Source organism: Convolutriloba macropyga, chromosome 12 (assembly GCF_964194025.1).
Source record: "Convolutriloba macropyga chromosome 12, txConMacr16.3, whole genome shotgun sequence".
Taxonomy (NCBI): domain Eukaryota; kingdom Metazoa; phylum Xenacoelomorpha; order Acoela; family Convolutidae; genus Convolutriloba; species Convolutriloba macropyga.
In genome coordinates, this window is record NC_134479.1 from 45,572,238 (window position 1) to 45,592,648 (window position 20,411).

The 20,411-nt window shown below is 33.1% G+C and overlaps 1 protein-coding gene across 1 annotated transcript; it reads left to right on the forward strand.

Moving 5' to 3' along the window:
• The first annotated feature begins 12,748 nt into the window (after nt 1–12,748).
• LOC142351063 (uncharacterized) lies at nt 12,749–18,697 on the forward strand. Its single transcript, XM_075403141.1, has 2 exons — nt 12,749–12,880; nt 14,985–18,697. The coding sequence occupies exon 2, from the start codon at nt 14,994–14,996 to the stop codon at nt 18,492–18,494; it is 3,501 nt and encodes a 1,166-aa protein (XP_075259256.1). The 5' UTR covers nt 12,749–12,880; nt 14,985–14,993; the 3' UTR covers nt 18,495–18,697.
• The last annotated feature ends 1,714 nt before the right edge of the window (nt 18,698–20,411 follow it).

Consider the following 20,411-nt stretch of genomic DNA (forward strand, 5'->3'; position numbering starts at 1 on the left):
AAATATATGAAGGTTATGGGGTGGACTGAAGTGTAAATTTTTATGAGTTCACCCTACACAATCTTCAGTAAAAAAAAAGTTGGAAGAGTGTGAGAAATATTTATGATTTTATATTTAATTTCTATATATATATATATATATATATATATATATATAAACGGTATTGGTGGAATAAAGAGTGTAATTTTCAAATATTTTACTCTGAATTACACTCTTTGTAAAAAAAATATCTTTTAAATTAGAGATTCGTGCAGTTTTTACAAAAACCGATTAGTGTGAAATTGGCGTTACATCTAATACCTCCTAATTAGAGATGAGTTAAGGGTGACTCAGTTGAGGTGTCAGACTGAAGCAAATAATTCCAGGACCGTCTCAGTCGTAAAATATATTTGTTCAGGCCATGCCTTTAGTGCGTTTACTATAGCTTCGTGCTTTCACCAGATTTTTGTGCGTTCATGCTCAGACTTTCGTGCGTTCACTAGATTTTTGTGTGCTTACCAGATTTTTGCGCGTTCATGTAAAGGCTTCCTGTTCAGACTTCCAAGCTTTCTGCAGACTTTCTTGTGTCCTTATGACTTTCCTGTGCAGATCAATGTTTGGGGCATTAATCAGATTTTTGTGCGTTCATGTCCACATTTATTGCCTTCTTGTATACTCGTATCCCATACCATTCATATTGACTGCACAGAAAAAATTTATAATTTATTATTTTCATCTATAGATATCTCAGTGTTGTATTGATTGAGATGTACGGACTTGGTAGTTGGAGCATAAATAAAAATCTCTATCTTGCTCATTCAAAATTTGGGCTGCAAGAGATGACCTTCATGTAACTCTTTCTGCACACAAACTTTTGCATTTTTTGAACTCAATTGAGTTGAGGTTTTCTACTTATAAAGGCTCCTTTTCAGTGAGCAGATGAGTTCTTGTCTGCTCAAGGGTTTTTATTCGTGCAAAAATTTGTGCATTCATGTTCAGACATTCGTCCGTTCACGTCCAGATGCTCTGTGTTCATGTCCAGATTTACGTGTGTTCGCCGTTCATGTTCAGAATTTTTTGTGTCTTTCGATGTTTTCAGATTATGCAATTTTGAACTCACGACGCCCACCCCCCACCCTCTTGTGTTATTTTTTCGGCATGGAGAAACTTTCATCAGTCTGGGACCTCAACCTGTGTGAAACCTTGGCCTGCGGATGTTTAGTTTTGCTATAATAGAAGTTATTGGTCAGCAGAATCAAACGAATTATGCAGATCGAGGGGCTCCTACAGATTTGAGATCATATATCAGATCTAAAGTCAGATATGGGCCAGACTGAACACACCCAAGCAAGACCGTGAGTTTGATCGAAATGATAAAGACCATAGGCCGGACAGAACAAATACAGGCCGGGCTCGAGCCAAGAACTATCGAACACTGACCTGGACCATACCGAACAGAACCAAGTCAGACTCTGAGCCAAACCAACCAGAACCAAGCCAGTATATTAATCACTTTGCGCCAGACTGAACAGACTCGAACACTGAGCGTGACCGGAAAAACTCACTCAAGACAATGGGTCAGACTGAACAGATCCTCGTCGCCTTGGTCATCCTGGGACAGACAATTGAAACCACTGCGGCAGACCCCGTACATACCAGACAAATAGTCTGATAAATGACACCCTTCGCCAGTCTCAATTGAGCATGTAGATACAAATTAAAAACTGTAATTTATCTGTTTCATTTTTTGGACCAAAATCAGCCTGAGTTTGTTCGACGCCTTTCTGTTTGCGAAAACATGTTTTAAGTTATTTAAACTTGTTTTTAGGTAGGTTTCGTCGAACATTACTGCAACTAACCAGGCGAAGGCAGAAAAAAACCCCCTTGCTAAGTCATCAGAAGATCTTTATGGTTTTAGCCGAATGATGCCAAGAAGCAGCACTAAATTTATGGGAAAGCGAGAGCGTCAGAAGACGGGAGACAAGAAGTTGATGAATGAAAAAAGATATATCAATATAATATATTGGAGATATCATTGTTATCGACAAAATGATAATCTCTAAAAATTAATCTTGAAAAATTTAACCTCGTTTTGCTCAAAATTTTGCACTTTTTTTCAAAAAAAATCAATTTCGGATTTCAGAATGAGGTCCAGCAGTTTTCGAATTCTAACACAAACGATATCAGGGATTAGACTACTAACCGTGTTGTTTACTTTTAGCTGTCGCGAAGTTGTTCTTTCTGCTTGAATACTTTCAATTTATTTTTCTTTTATTAGGCCACCGAAGAAATTGATTTCACAATTTTCTCTTAGTGCATTTTGACGAGTGTTGTGAATTGCTCAAAAATACGTAATGTTCTTACAGAGTATATCTTTTGTTTGTCCTTCAGTGCTGAAGTTGACTCTGATTTCCTTTTAAAGAAAATTATCCCACTTATTTGCTGTATTTTTGATTCCAAATGTTTGAGTGTTTTCTTGCAGTTCGTATAGTTTACTAAAAACCGTTGTTTTTAATTGGTTGCAAATAAAATTTGTATCTTGTTGCAAGATGCTCGGTTGCTAGCATAGATTTGAGCCCAGAAACCAGTCCGCAAAACTTTGACAACTCCTCTCATTTGACAATTACATGGTTGATAATCTTCAGTTTTTCTTCTAATTGAAGAGCAGGATATTGTAATTTTTTCTGTGTTATTATCTTGCCTTTGTTTAACAATTTATGCTTAAAGAACTTTTCACAAGCCTTAAGGTTTAGGAAATTTGTTTTCGTACGGCTGAGCGTCAGTTTAATGTCGACAACTTTTTTGCGATTGAGTCAAGTGAAGTGTTCAAGTTGTCAATATTTCTAGTTACTTTCCGTTTTAGAACAGTGGCATCCGCGTACATATTTGCTGTTGTATGAACACAGACATCACTAAAATATAAATCCGAAAATGACGTAGAGCCCATCACCGATCATTGTGACTTGCCGTGTTCTACTTTTAATAAACTGGAATATAGGTTGCTAGATTTCTCGCATCTTTGACTGTCAATCAAATGAGGTTATAAACGTTCTCGCATGTGGCCTCTCATCCCTCCAAATTCCAATTTCTAAAGTAATATACTGTGCGCAAACTTGTGAAACGCTTGAAACGCTTTCTTCATATCAATAAATAACGCGTTGGCTCTTTGGTATTGGTTTCTCTTTTATTTGACACCCTCTGACAGTCTCAATTGAGCATGTAGATACAAATTTAAAACTGTAATTTATGTGTTTCATTTTTTGCATTCAAAATTATCCTGAAATTATTTGACGCTTTTCTGTATACAAAAACATGTTCTAAGTTTTTTAAACTTGTTTTTTGGTAGGTTTCGTCGAACATAGCTGCAACTAACCAGGCGAAGGCAGAAAAAACTCAATTGCTAATTCATCAAAAGATCTTTATGGTTTTAGCCGAATGATGTCAAATCGCAGCAATAAATTTATGGAAAAACGAGAGCGTCAGAAGACGGAGACAAGAAGTTGATGAATGAAAAAGATATATCAATATTCTATATTGGAGATATCTTTGTTATCGACAAAATGGTAATCTCTAAAAAATAATCTGGAAAAATTTTACGTCGTTTTGCTCACGTTTTTGCACTTTTTTTCAAAATAAAATCAGATTCGGATTTCAGAATGAGGTCTGGTAGTTTTAGAATTCTAACACAAACGTTATCAGGGGTTGGACTACTCACCGTGTTGTTTTTTAGCTGTCGCGAAGTTGTTCTTTCTGCTTGAATAGTTTCAATTTATTTTTCTTTTATTAGGCCTCCGAAAAAAATTGATTTCACATATTTTTTCCGGTGTATTTTGACGAGTGTTGCGAATTGCTCAAAAGTACTTAATGTTCTTACAGAGTAAATGTTTTGTTTGTCCTTCAGTACTGACGTCTTCTCTGATTTTTTACAGAAAATTATCAGGCTTATTTGCTGTTTTTTGATTCCAAATGTTTGAGTGTTTTCTTGCGGTTCGATTAGAACACTATGAAACCGCTGTTTTTAATTGGTTGCAGATAAAATCTGTATCTTGCTGCAAGATGCTCAGTTGCTAGCGTAGATTTGAGCCCAAAAAACAGTACGCAAAGTTTTGACAACTCCTCTCATTGGACTTTTACATGATTGATAATCTTCAGTTTTTCTTCTAATTGAAGAGCAGGATATTTTAATTTTTTTCTGAGTTATTATCTTGCCTTTGTTTAATAATTTATGCTTAAAGAACTTTTCACAAGCCTTAAGGTATAGGAAATGTGTTTTCGTGCGGCTGAGTGTCAGTTTAATGTGAGTCAAGTGAAGTGTTCAAGTTGTCAATATTTGTAGTTGCTTTCCGTTTTAGAACAGTGTCATCCGCGTACATATTTGCGGTGGTATCAACACAGATATCAGTAATATATAAATCCGAAAAGGACGTAGAGCCCAGCACCAACCATTGTGACACGCCGTATTCTACTTTTAATAAACTGGAGTATAGGTTGCTAGATTTCTCGCATCGTTGACTGTCAATCAAAAGAGGTTATAAACGTTCTCGAATGTGGCCTCTAATCCCTCCAAATTCCAATTTCTAAAGTAATATACTGTGCGCAAGCTTGTGAAACGCTTGAAACGCTTTCTTCATATGAATAAATAACGGGTTGGCTCTTTGGTACTGGTGTTTCTCTTTTCTCTGACAATTTAAAAAATCACAAGAGTTCACTAAAAATATAGCACGTCATGCGTCTGGGTGGTGCAGATAGTATACACCACTAAACTGGGGGGGACACAAAGTGAAAAGATGAAAGCATTGAAAGAAAGGGTGGGTACAGTTTTAGGAACAGTTCTGGGTGTGGATTAATTCCGAAGTGCTTACCATCATGGCCTCGGTCGAGATTTTCAGCCTAATCCAAGCGAGAGAATCCGGATCAATGTTGGAATACGTATCAACACTGGCTGGCGTTCCATCACCTCCATTCTGAGTGCTTGCCTGAGATCCCATTTTATTGATGGAATGTGGATTTTATGGAATATGCCATATTGTTCAAAAATGAAAATGTCGCGCACTGAATTAAGATTGAAAATGTTTGAAATTAATTACAGCCTGGGTACCTCAAGTAGTATAATACAAAGATAATCACAGTTTATGTACCAGCCCCATCAAACACAAGATAAAACTTGTAATGCCGAACAAAAATTGTGTCATGTGGAGCTCATCAGTAATTTGTCATCTGTTTGAACAATTAATTGCTCAAGGCAAAAAACTAATTGATCAGAAAATGTACCAGAGGGCATTACGTGTTTCATGCTAACATAAAAAACCTGAATAATTATGCATGCAATTTCTAGTCTGGGTGCCTCGATTTTCATTGCCAGCGTCAAATTTAAACCAAAGTAAAAAAAATGAAGAAAGTGACCTACATTTTCAAGTCTTCATCACGTTTAATGTTGAAAGCGCTTAAATGGCATCAAGTGGTTTTTTGTAAAATGCCTTTTGACCCTAAAAAAGAAACTGTTGGTTTTGAAGTGTGGATAACAAAAAAAACATAAATAAACTGACGTAATTAGTGAGTAATTTGTACGTGGGTGGTGCAAAAATGGGAGACGAAACAAAATATGCCTCAACGCATTAACCCAATAAGCTATATTACACTTCTGCTTTTTTAAAGTTACAATTGCCTAAGTTTTAGCAAGAGACCATAATTTCAGAATAGAAGCAACTTATGTAACGTAACAATCGAAGACGTGAATGAATCGTTTGAAAGCGAAATAGTTTTTGGAACAAAAGCGTAGAAACGTCCGAACCAAAAGTTTTCTATAGCGAAGGCATATTACCGACGGTTGCTATTAGTAGTGGATTAAACAGGAATTCCAGCCACCAGCCAATTTGGTCCATTTCTCCATACGCTATCCACATATGTCAAAATGGACCGAATTGTACTGGTAACTGAAATCCTTGTTTTATCCATTACTATATCCAGCACTATATATATATATATATATATATATATATATATATATATATATATATATAAAATACGCGCACAATTTTGAGTACAAAAAAGCATATAGACAGTATAATTTTTGAATTGCATACGCAAATATCTAAAAGTTTTCAAAGTTGATTTAAAGCCTAATTTCGTATCTAATATACCAAACTATACACTGAAATAAATCAGGCTAACCGTCTCGCAAAATTTTTTTCTATTTTTCAATAAAACGGATCAACAAAAAATCACTCAAAATTGCTCAGAATTAGATAATAAGAAACAAATTTTCAGCTTTACCCATTGAGACAATTGATCTATGATGTTTAACTAAGTGATTCTATGTACCTGTGTACTTTTTTTAGCCTAGTATTTAGAAGTCTTGTTCAAAAAGTTGACTCGCCTTTACCACGCTACGGCAATATTGCTTGACCGATCTAAATGGATAACAGTGGGGGAGGGTGCAACTACAGAATGCCTAAACATTTTTTAATATAAAAATTTTTAAAAGTAAGCTTGAACTTTTTAAGCTTACTGAACTCTTAATGAAAATCTTTGATAAATATAGCCGCCACTACAGCACAATGCATGCACACTTTGAACAGTCTAAAAACACTTCATTAAATGATGAAAAAGAAAAGTGCATTTCAGCCTAATATGACCGCCACTATTAACAGAAATGACCATCACCGTTAGCAGAATGATATCAAACGAGTGAAAATTTCGAAAATACGACACTTTTAAATATTAGCTCGTAAGTTAAGTGATTATTACATTTTTTATTTAATTTAAATAAGACATACAGATTATGTAATTTAATAAAAGAATTTAATTATTATTTTACTTTAAAACAGATAATTCCTTGGGAAAGGATAACTAATTTTAAGTTATCAGACATGTGTAGAAGAAAGACTGTTCTATAATAATTCTGCATGAGAGGATCTTCATTCTCCACGGCACTTCTTGGCTATTCATCATGACTTTCACTTCATTACAAAAACAAGCAAAAAATTTTAAACAGATCTCATCATTTGATGAAAAACTGGATACGTGACGAAACAAACAAACAAACAAAAGCAGAACTCTACTAGTTAGCAAAAATATTTCAAACAATGTTCATAGCAGAACTTAAGAAGTTTGGTCGGCTACAATCTAGGTGCACTACAGAATTACAAATTTCATAAATGATAAAAAGAGATTGTTATTGAGAATTATATTTCATATTAATTTTGCTATCCTTACTACTATTACATTAATATTGATAACCTTACTACTGATAAATTAGTAATGATATCCCCTAAAATTACTATCCCTCTACTGAATAAAAATTTTTTGCTCAAAATTTGTTAGTAACTCAATAACTCCAAGTCGAACCAGTCTTAGACTTAGGCTACACAAACGCCAGTAAGAGCCTTCTAACCCGCATGATCCGCACGCCCGCATGGTTGCACACTTCTGCATGAACCCCTGCCTAAAATTTTGTGCATTGTGCAAGTTTTGCGCAATATTTCGATTTTTTAAATGGAATAATATTTCTGTTCTTTTGGCTAAAAATTTGGCTAATACCTTCGTCTAATATTATTGAAAAAAATTTGGGTAGTACTTTTGGCTAATAATTTGGAAATAAATTTGGCTAATACTCTTGGCTAAAAGTACGGAAATAATTTTGTCTAATACCTTTGGCTAATAATATGGAAATAAATTTGGCTAATACTCTTGGCTAATAATATGGAAATAAAATCGGCTAATACCTTTGGCTAATAATATGGAAATAAATTTGGCTAATAATTTGGCTAATAATACGGAAATAAAATTGGCTAATACCTTTGGCCAATAATACGGAAATAAATTTGGCTAAAAATTAAGCTAATAATATGGAATAAAATTTAGCTGATAGCCTTACTAATCTATTCTTCTAATATTTTATCTATATCTATACCTTGGGCTATTAATTTGGAAACTATACGACAATATTCATAATAATTGGGTTCAACGGGATCATCTGCAAAGAAGGTTCCCTGATCCTCAAAGAAGTTAGACTTATCCATTGAGTTTCATTTATCTTCGAAGAAATTACACTTATCTATTGAAGCTAAAGCAGAATTAGATTCAAAAGTAGAATTAATTTTATCTTCCAAGAAGTTTGACCTAATAATTTCACTAACAGGTTTCATTTCATTATCAGAATAAACACCTCCAGGTAAAACTTGTTCTTTATAAAAGCTTTTTTCTGACCCTTTAACCCACTAAAGCTAATAATGGAAGAACAATATTCACACCTAACCTTTTTTTTGTTATATCAAAGTTGAGATTGGCGTTAGTAAAAAAATTTGTGGGGTTGAGATTAGAGCTAGAACTAGAACTAGATTTGGAATTGGAAATTTAAAAAATTAGAATTGGAAATAGAACTAGAATTAGAACTAGAACTGGAAATAGAACTAGTATTGGAAATAGGCCTGGAATTGGAAATAGAATTAGAATTGGAAAAAAAGCTAGACTCAAACCCAGAACTAGAACATTTTGAAACAGATCCCCTGATCCTTGAAACAATCCACTGATACAAATAGCACTCAAAAATTCTTCTCCAAAACAAGCAAAAAATTTAAAACAATTCTCATCATTTGATGAAAAACTGTATACATGACGAAAGTAAAAAACCAACAAAAGCAGAACTCTGCTAGTTAGCAAGAATTTTTCAAACAGTGTTCATAGCAGAGCTCAAGAAGTTTAGTCAGCTACAATCTGAGTGCACTACAGAATTACAGTTTTCATAAATGATAAAAAGAGATTGTTATTGAGAATTGTATATAATATTAATGTTGTTATCCTTACTACTAATACAATAATCTTGATATCCTTACAACTGATAAATTATTAATGATATCACCTAATATTAATATCCCTCTACTGAATAAAAATTTTTTGCTCGAATTTTTTTAGTAACTCAAAAACTCCAAAATCGAACTAGTCTTAGGCTTAGGCTACACAAAAGCCAGTGAGAGCCTTATAACCCAAATGATCTGCACACCCGCATGGCCGCGCACTCCCGCATGAATCCCTGCCTGAAGTTAAGTGCATTGTGCAAGTTATGCGCATTTCATTGATTTTTTAAAAAAAAAATAATATATCTGTACTTTTGGCTAATAATTTGGCTAATACCCTCGGCTAATATTATTGAAATAAATTTGGCTAACAATTTGGCTAACAATTTGGAAATAAATTTGGCTATTACTTTTGACTAAAAATACGGAAATAAGTTTGGCTAATACCTTTGACTAATAATATGGAAACAATTTTGGCTAATACTCTTGGCTAATAAAATGGAAATAAAATAGGCTAATACCTTTGGCTAGTAATATGGAAAAAATTTGGCTAATAATTTAGCTAATAATCTGGAAATAAAATTAGCTAATACGTTTGGCTAATAATATGGGAATAAATTTGGCTAATAGTTAAACTATTAATTTGTAAATAAATTTAGCTAATAGCTTTACTATTCTTCTAAAATTTAATCTATATCTATACCTTGGGCTATTAATTTGGAAAAAATAAGATAATATTCATAATAATTGGTTTCAACGGGGTTATCTGCAGAGAAGGTTCCCTGATCCTCAAAGAAGTTAGACTTATCCATTGAATTTGATTTATCTTCGAAGAAGTTACATTTATCTTTTGAAGCTAAAGCAGAATTAGATTCAAAAGTAGAAATAATTTTGTCTTCCAAGAACTTTGACCTAATAATTTCACTAACAGGTTTTATTTCATTAGCAGAATAAACACCTCTAGGTATAACTTCTTCTGCATGAAATTTTTTTATATGACCTTTTAACCCACTAAAGGTAGTAATAGAAGCACAATATTCACAACTAACCTTACTTGAATTACTTTCTTTACATTTTGATTTCTTTTTTTTAAAAGATGTTATTTGTTTTAAAACCTTACAATTATTACAACTTTTAATGGTTATATCAAATTTGACCATGGGTTTAGTAAAATTATATGTGGGGTTGGGGTTAGAGCTAGAACTAGAACTAGGTTTGGAATTGGAATCAAAATTAGAATTAGAATTGGAAATAGAACTAGAATTAGAATTTGAATTGGAAAAAGAACTAGTATTAAAAATGGGACTACAAATGAAACTAGAATTAGAATTGAAAATAGAACTAGACTCAAACCTAGAACTAGAAATTCTTGAAACAGTTCCACTGATACAAATAACACTCTATAATTCATCTCCACATGCGCTTATGATGTTAATTTTCACATGCCCTTATCTCCACATGCTTTTATCCTGATGTTCTATTTTATAATGAAAAGCTAAAGTAAAAGGAGTTCCGCATTTAAAGTTACACTCTAAACATTCTATAACCATTATTTATAACGGGCCAAAATTTCAGTTAAAATTCTAGTATTATCTTTAGACTGAACAAACTTATTTAAATTTTCCACGCCCAACTTATTAAGAGTATTATATTTAAATCTTTTCAAATAAAATCTGTTCTGTACTCAATCCAGCTTTATTTCTAACAAAATTTATAGTTCATCTCTGAATTTTGCATTATTTTTATATAGATTATTTAAATCACCTCTAACCTTTTTGTTTAAAGAGCTAGTCTTTTTATTGATATATTCATCTGTCAAGTGGGTCTACCCTTGGCTAGTGTAACGAGGCTCATCTTTTCTCAAGCGGTTATATTTATGGAGAAACTTAGGTGAAACCCTATCTGCTAAGCAGTTATAATGATCCGCGTAGTGGCAACTCTGTTGATCTGTGATGCAGCTATACTTATCTTCCTTCTCTTCGGCACCATAACCATGGCTTAATAATGTATTTGTTTTAATTAATGTATTACTTGTACCCGCTGCTACAAGTGCAGAAATTTTTACTGTTGAATCGGGACTCATATATTTATATATCATAACACATGTAGCCATAATTCCACTCACAGTCTATACTAGCCTTAAACCATCATCTGTTTTTTTAGTTAAAACATCATTCTGTATTTTAATACCGTGTGATGGAAAGAAGTTGAGAACTTTTTAAATGAGATTCCTCTAAAAATGAACATTTTTAACTTTAATTATCTGGGAAATTGGAAAGCAATTTTAAAAACACTTTGTTCAGAAGACATTTCTTAGAGATCTTCCCCTATGCTGTATAGATTTCAACAGGACCTTTGATTAAATTTTTCTAGTCATAATACTCAAGAAGTACCAACTAATGAAACACAATTTTTTAGAACTCAAAAACATTTTTTTAAAAAAAACGTTGTCATTGCTTTAAAAATCATGAGATTCTCTCTGAAAACATCTCTCAATAAACGAATCTTGACAGGAACTGACATCTGTAATTGACACGGGAATGAAAAGAGACTGAAAAAAAAACAAATGGTTTTTGAAACAGACAGCGCCCACAAGTCAAACTATTTTGCTAAGGCTATGAAAGGAATCTTGGTCCACGATGAGACTAAAACTAGCCTCAAAAAGTTTGGATAATCACACAAAATTTCAAAAAATCGATGTCCACGATGAGACTAAAACTTGGTCCACGATGAGACTAAAACTTGGTCCACGATTGACTTGGTCCACGTTGAGACTAAAACTAGCCTCAAAAAATTTGGATGATCACACAAAATTTCAACATTCGATGTTTCTTTAAAACTACTTGCAAAGGAATAAATCGCTAAATTTGACAGTTTCACGGCTTTTTGCAGTTAAGAAAAAACAGTCTTGAATCATCAATTTTATAATCTCTAAAAACAGAGTAAAATTTTAGATATTCTTCTTTCTAAATCTTATCGATAATAGTAAGTTACAATTCATTTTTTTACTTGACAGTTTAAAAAAATTTTAAAACAGAGTGTAAAATTAGTGATGATAAAGAATGGTCTTGAACATTTTCCTTTCCATCAGTGAGACGAAAAATAACCTTCTTGACTACTGCGGGGACTTGGTTCCATTCAAACAATTTAGCATATACCTTCTATTCAGAAACCATTAGGACAGATTTCGAAAAACAAATTGTAATAAGTTTGTTTTCACAGCATCGGACACCACTTTAACAAAACCCAGGCACAATATATTTTTTTAAAAATAGCTTGTGTACTCTTTTATACTTCGGTTTGTATATGATGATAGGCATTTCACGCAGCCTTTGATAAAAACTTTCATGCAGCTTAAAAATGGGTAACTTTCGAGTCAGAACGTTTTCTCGTTATATCTTTTGTTTTCACTTTTGTGTTTTGTAAAAAAATATATTCTTTTTTTGACGTCAGATTTTTTTCTATACGGCTGTAAAAATAGCCATTTAGATCAGCTTTAGACAACAACATGTATTTGTTTTGGCTTTATTTGGAAGAAATTTTATATTAACTCTATTAAAAATAGCTTTTGCTCTCTATTTTCGTGAACAATTGAGCTGAAGTTTTTGAAAATCAGCTGATTTGGTATAGCCGAGGGGCTGATAAAACTAACATAAAATATTCACACCATAATGACGCAATTCAAGCGCGTAAAAATTTTTATTGCTGTCTGAAGTTTTTTAAGGACCTATTAATAAGCAATAAAAAAAACTCTATTGCTGTGCATTTAATTAAAATTTTTACATTAAACCAAATAAAGCCAATTTTAAGCACTTCGCCTACCAATTTTTTCAAAGATTTTGTTTCAGCGCTAGATCTAGCTTATTAAGTCTTATATTTTTTTCCTAAACACTCTATTCATGAAGAGTTTATCTAAAGTTATTGAAAATTAGCTGATTTGTTACCGAGAAACTCGATATGTGAACATAAGATATTTGCGTCATAATGACGCAATTCAAGCGCATGAAAACTTTTATTGCTATCTGAAAATTTTTTCAGACAAAAAGCCATTTTCAGAAATCATTCTTTCTCACTCTGACTTTAATGTTTGGTCTGATAAGAAAAAGGTACGTCAACAATTAAACTATTTTCTAAATCAAAAACGTTTATAATGTTTGAATTAAATTTTTTGTTGTTAGTATTAACCTGACGAAAATTTGCCAGGAACAATAGAATTTTTTTGTTGTTTTGTTCAAGATAATTTGGCAATAAAAAGTAAGCTCAACCACTGCGCAGTTAACCTTATTTTTCACAGAAAGCCAATTACGGCAAGTTTTAAGCCATTTTCTTAACGAATTTTTTCATAGAATCTCCTATTTCATTTTATTTCGGCGCTAGATCTAGCTGATTAAAGATTTTACGAAGGTTTTTTTCTAAACACTAATTTGAACAAAAGCTATTGATTTTTTTAGTTAACTGCAATGAAATCTTATTGATCTTATGGTAACTTCTATATGAAAATTTAAAATCTCCTGGAATTCAGACAGCCATGTAAATAAAACGGGTTAATTTTTTTCAAACTTTTCAACTTCATTTCTTTTACAAGAATTTTGATCGTGAAGACCACAAACAAACAATTCAGAGCCCAGAACCTAAAAAATCCCCTCCTCCCCATTTCTAAGAGACCAAAGACGATTATTATTTCAAGGAGCTACGTAACGAATAGTAAAGCAATTAAACATTTTTGTAATCAAAATCTGAGTACAAAAATTACTAATCTGAAACAATTTTTCTGCAGCTAAGGTAACGAAAAGTATTATGCCGGCCAAAACGATATCATTTATAGTTTGCAGTTACTTTTGTAATGGTAAACCAGTTGAAAAAATTTTAAGTAATTGAGTACAAGATTAACCTCCTATTCTCGCTTTGTTTCTTTCTTTGCTTCCTTAATCCCCTTTCAATAAAAATTACTCGGAAATTCTAATGAAACATTTTCTATTTGTCTTCAAAATCCATGGTTTTGTACAATCCTTCTCCCATATTGTTTATAGTTGCTAACAAAGTTTCATTTTAGTGGTTTCATTAGAGTAATAATTTTGTAAGAGTTGATTTGTTCATGATAAAAGAATGCCAGTATTTTTAAGTTTTAGATGTCTAGACAAGTTCATATTCAATAAAGTGAGTGAATGTCTGTTACAATTTGTTTTGTAAGAACTTGAAAATGATTAGATGTCAATTTTAATTTTTGAACTGTTAATTTTTGTTGTTAAAAGTCCAAATAAAGAAACCAAATTAAACGATAAACTATCTTTAAACATAAAATAGTTTGAAAAGGTCAGAAAAATTGGTTATTGATGGTCTTCACTAGTTTACATTTCAATTGCGCGGGAATAGGATGTGCAATACCCCTTTCCAAAAAAAAATTAATGAGTAATGTCACCAAAATAAAATACTTCAAACTCATTACCAAAAAACTCTTGCTTTTAATATGAGAGAAAAAATAAGTCAATAAGTCGATTCCGTTTATAATACAGTCAAACGATACAAACTTCAACTAAATTGTCATTTAACGTATACTCGCTCATCGTAAAAAAGAATTGCAGTCGCAAAAAGCAAAAAGAATTGTATATAATTGCAGCTTTCAAATCTGAATTAGCAAAGACCGCCTTATTTTCCAAATAAAAATCTGCATAATCAAACAAGTGTTGTTTTTCTATTCGGAATACATATTTCAGTCAAGGAAATCAAAATTAATCGTCGCTTGATACCAAGGAATTTATAAATGGTCTGAGAACAATTTCTAGGACACAATACTGAAAAATGCTTATCAACTTAGGAAAACCCAGGTTTTTTATTGATGAAAGATCTATGGAATCGAGGAAACCGTATGACAGTTTTTATGGTTACCGGCAAATTATCTATGGTCCTTGCATGAAACCAATTAAATCATGTAAGACTTTATATGATCCTTTTTTGATTACCGGGAAATCTTTAAAATCAAGTATGCTCTTGTATCATTGCAGGGAAAAACTTATCTGTTTTTTTTCGCCTTTCAAACTCAGTGAGCGTAAAGAATACGGTTTAGTTCATTCTGGGTAGTTCTAGAAACCTGAACAAAAATTCGTATGAAAAGTAAAAAGGTGTGCTTTTCAAGCTTACTAAATTTCTGAATGAACCTTGTGTTTTGTTAGAAAATCAACCAAATCATTGGTGGCTTTTTATAATTACCAGGAAAGTTGCATGATGGATAACTCGGGTCAAGAAATGCAGCATTCGTTAGAGAAGGAGCTAAACTCCTACGAAATCCTCACACCAGGAGGTGCACTTAGACCTTTCCAAGATACTGAAAGTATTCTCAGATTTGCTAAAACGCAATACCCCGACTGGAAACCACCTGGTAATGTTATATCCGTACCCGAAGCAAGAATTCCAAAAATTTTTTTAACTGGAGACCAAATGACCAAAGCACTTGAGTCGTACTTCAAAGCTTCAATTATCGGTGAAAAGGGTGAACTGTTGGTTTACCGTAGGTTAATGGAACTTAAAAGTGACCAATGTGGTCTTCTGGTTTTCCCAAATGTAAACGGAACAGAACTTTTTTGTCATCAACCCCACGAACTTCACGTTGAAATCGATACAATACTTGTTCACCCTGAGAAAGGCGTGTTTATTTTCAACGTCAAAAACGCTCAAGGTAGAAACGGACTGAACGAAAAAAGTATCAAACAGGATATGCAAAAACACTACAGATTTGTTCACTGTCTCTCAACGTTGTTCTCAAAACCTACACATGATCTGCCGATACACGGTGTCATTTGCAATGTTAAAAATGACTCGAAAGCAAAGTGGCTATCACAAGCCGAAAAGAACAATTTTTGGTTTTCGAACTGTCCCCGAAACAAAGTGTTAGTATTCGAGAAGAGCGATCTGACGGAACAAAATTTTCATAGAACTTTTTGGGAAAAGTTAGACAAGCTTCCCTCAACAAGCAATTTTTCAGAGCAATTGGACATTTTTGTTGCCCGATTGGTAGCTCTAACTTCAATGGAAGATGCCCGCCAGCTGATTCATGAGAAATTGGTTTCTGGAGAGTTGCAATCGATGAACAAAACTGAAAAGCAGGCTGAAAAACTTAAGGAAGCAATGTTTAAAGAAGATTTATCTGAGGAAGCAAAACAAGCATATGAAAATAGTCTAGAAAAAAGCTCGGGTAACAAAGTTAAAGTCATTTTATGGACTAAAGAGCAAATCAGTGTCATTGTGAAAGTTTTGAATTTTTTCTGTAGCACAAATAGAAGAGCTTTCACTGAGTTGTTGCAACTTAATGTTGTTGGACCAAAAGGGTCAGGAAAAACAATGCTTCTCATGTACATCAAGAAAATTTTGGAAAAGAGCTCTGAAATGAAAATCAAAGTGTGCGATGGAAGTATGGGATATTCGAGTTTTCATTTCAAATTTCTGCAGTTAGAGTCGGATGATTTGATTTTACCTAAATCAGCAACTGACTTATATAATTTTTCTTGTATAGATCTACTTTTGATGGATGAGGTAAGAACGATGAAATTTATGTTTTTTTTGCGAACACATCATTTGAATTTTGTCCTCTTTTCGTCTGAGTTGTCAGCACAAGTACCCGTTGAAGCTGAAACGTGTTGCTTAACAGCATCTTTGCGCTCTACTGTTGAGTTAACATATTTTTGTGACCTTTTCCGACTCAAATTTCTCAGCAAAATTTTTTACCAATGTAAACCCAAGCACAATTTGTGTGGTACCAAGCCAGAAATAATCATAATAAACGAACCAAAGTCGTTTTGTCCCATCTCTTTAGAGAAGATTGTCAAAAGCTCAAGCAATATTGGGAAAATCATGGTTGCGACCTTCATATGCCATAAAGATTTGCGGGAAATTGAGAAAGGCTTGAATGACAGAGGAATTCTTTATTCTAACATCATTAATCATTCAGCGGCAAACGGGGACATAAATCCTTGGAAAATACTTTTTACTGATGGCAGAAACATTGACGGGTGTGAATTTCGTACTGTTATCATTTTACTGTCTCCGCGATGTCATCGCTTGTTCGAAATTGCTGAATTGTTCATAGCAATGACCAGAGCAACAGTTCGACTTATTTTTGTTGTTGAAAGTTTTGATGTTAATAAAAATGAAGATATTGCTTTACAAAATTTACCCAAGTTTTCAGAAAGTTCACCTGTGAGGAGCCCATATCACGAGTCAATGATGAAACTTGAAAGCAATATCCGTGATTTTCTCAAAGATCATGTTGGCAATGGTGATTTTCTGTTTCTTTCAGAATTTCAGTTAAATTTACCAAAACTTTTCAACAGAGACGCCATAAGCTTCTCCGGAGGCATGAAATTACCTGTTTCTGAATACCCTCCCGGGACATTTAGTTATTACCTTTCTTCCTCTGACTATAATGAAGAAATGATTGCATATTTTATTCAAAGTGCGGGCACCATAACAAACTTGGTTTATACTTGTAACAAAACAGAACTTCCTTTCAGTTTCAAAGGCTTCCGTAATCTTTTGAAGGCTAGTAATTCATCAACAATTACCGAATACTACATTTATGCAAATTTTTCCTCTCATTTCAACAATGTTCTGAAGTTCTTTCAAGACTATGTAGCGCAAATTGATCAACAAAATGATTCGTCTCTTAATGCACTGATGGTTGATTCGTGCGGCAGCGGCAGTTTACTTGAAAGCGGAATGGAGTATTTATTAAACAGAGACAATGATCATTTAAATCTGCTTAAGTATACGATGATTGACCTCTTAGAGGAGATTCCTGATTCGAGACTAAAACAAGCGTACCTGAGTTTCATTGCCACTACTGCAAGCTGTTATTATTCTGATGACAGATCTCAATTGTATCGCTCTTCGTGGCCATTTTTTGACCTTCTATTCCCAATGATTCTACTGATCGTGGAATCTATTAAGATAGAGCAACTGAAGCCTCTTCCGAGTGATTTTCCAATTATCTTTTTTATTATGATGGATAATATGTTCCTTTCATCTTTTCTTCAATTGGAGTTTTCGACGGAAGATTCGATTGAGTTATACCTTCATGCTTTAACCACCTGGTATAAATTTATTAGTCACTCTATAAAGAAAAAAATAAAGCTGGACGGACAACATTTTGACACTTTTTTACGTCAACAAATAAAGTTTGTATTTGATCAGACAGGCGGAAACAATCACTCGAGTAATGAGGAAAAGTCTAAATTTGAAAAACGAACCGAATCTGTGCTCTTGATTCACAAATTCATGGCTCAGATATTCAAATTGCAAGCACATATTTGTATCAGAAAGTTACTCACAATTTGCAATTCTGACGATGAAAGTGGTTGGTTGAGTCACATTTACGAGCTATTTGAAGCTACAATGTATTACTACATCTACAATCCCTATTCTGAAGACGCAAATTTGTTACTGTTGTGTGTGTTAAAATGTTTGATCAATATTTTAAATAAAATGCAGCCTCAAATGGAACCAGAAGAAAACGTTAATAATTTGACCACTCATTCTCCTCCAAATCAAACAGATCGAGCGCATAACCTCGAAAATGTTAAAGAACTGTTTACCAAAATTGGTGATTTCTCAAGTTCCTTGTTTTTATCGAGAGAAGTATACTTAGCTTCACCAAATATTCTTGATCATCTTCAAACTATGGCGCAGTTGCTCCGCTCAGTTGATCCTCACTTTGGTACTAATATATGAAACTGTTGCTTACTGTATTATGTTGAATTTATTATAAATACCATCCATTTTCCACACTGCTTTTCCCACTGCAATTACAAGTACTCACTCGCACACATCATCATAAAAAATTTCTGACATTGTAACGGATAAATTGTACATCTTTTCTGTTTTTAAGTTGAAATTGAAGTCGTGTAAATTCAAATTTGATAATTTTTCGCTAACTAGTTTTCCTAGAAATAAAGTGTACAAGATCTAGCAAAGTTCTCACTAACATTTCACATTGAAAGTGTGGTTGGGCATTATGGATCATTCTAATGATCTTGTCAAGCGGTTATCAGATTTTACGCGTCAAAAGTCGTTCTTAAAATAAAAATAGATGATGGTATCATAAATGATGAAAATATCAGTCATACTAGAAATTACCCAAACCACATTATGATCTGTAAAATAACAGTTCTTATTTTTAGTTTAGCTGACTTATGACTTCTCAATTTGGACAAAAACATTAAAAACTGAAAGAGTGCCAATTGAGTGAGTCATGCTCGACTAACACAAAATTTTATCTTCAATCGCAAATAAAGGATTATCTCGATATCCTAAACTTATACATCTTAATTGTGTAAAATGACAAATAACTATAGCTGCTTATTAGACTAATAAAAAAATTAAATGAGTAGGGAAAAAAACGAGCAAAATTTTAGTGAGTAGTTGCAAACAGAATCAATGACTGAAAATTTAACGGATTATTGAACCCATTTGTTTTGCTGTTTCTACTTTTCTGACAAATGAGCGTTTTTTAAAGCATCTGAATAAGTTTGTTCCAAACAAAATATATTTTTTTACTTAAATTCAATGAAATTTATCCCACTGAGCTCACTTGATACAATAAAAGAATTCCATTGCATTTCTGTGACAGAACAATGTATTTCGAAATGACTTGAAAACGTAGTCATCAAACTAATCTCCTTGCAAAAATTAAATCTTTTAATTTATTTAATTTACTTTAATTTAATTTACTTTTAAAAATTGAATCTCAAGCTGTTTCTTGTGCATCGAAAATCAAAATCTGTCAGCTAATATGAGCCAACCAAAAGAAATTATTGTTTCAAGTGAAAACCAAAAGTTGAAAAAGACAGCCTCTTTTTTGATTTTCTGAAAAAAATTTTTTTTACTGAATGATAAAATAATATAAGGTTTTCACACATAATAAGAAACATTTCTGAAAATATCTAAATTCTATCTCCTTTCTGTTCAACTTCAATTCAAATATTTACTTTGCACAATTTGAGTGGTGCCAAGCCAGAAATAATCATAATAAACGAGCCAAAGTCGTTTTGTCCCATCTCGTTAGAGAAGATCGTTAAGAACTCAAGCAATATTGGGAAAATCATGGTTGCGGCCTTCATATGCCATAAAGATTTGCGGGAAATTGAGAAAGGCTTGAATGACAGAGGAATTGCTTCTTCCAACATCATTAATCATTCAGCGGCAAACGAGGACATAAATCCTTGGAAAATACTTTTTACTGATGGCAGAAAAATTGACGGGTGTGAATTTCCTACTGTTATCATTTTACCGTCTCCACAATGTCATCGCTTGTTCGAAATTGCTGAATTGATCATAGCAATGACAAGAGCAACGGTTCAACTCACTTTTGTTGTTGAAAGTTTTGATGTTAATAAAAATGAAGAAGATATTGCTTTACAAAATTTGAACAAGTTTTCAGAAGTTTCACCTGTGAGGAAACCATATGACGAGACAATGATAGAACTTGAAAGCCATATCCATGATTTTCTCGAAGATCAAGTTGGCATTGGTGATTTTTTGTTCCTTTCACAATTTCGGTTATATTTCCCACAGTTTTTCCACAGAGACGCCATAAGCATCTCGGGAGCCAAGAAATTACCTTTTTCTGAATACCCTCCCGGGACACTT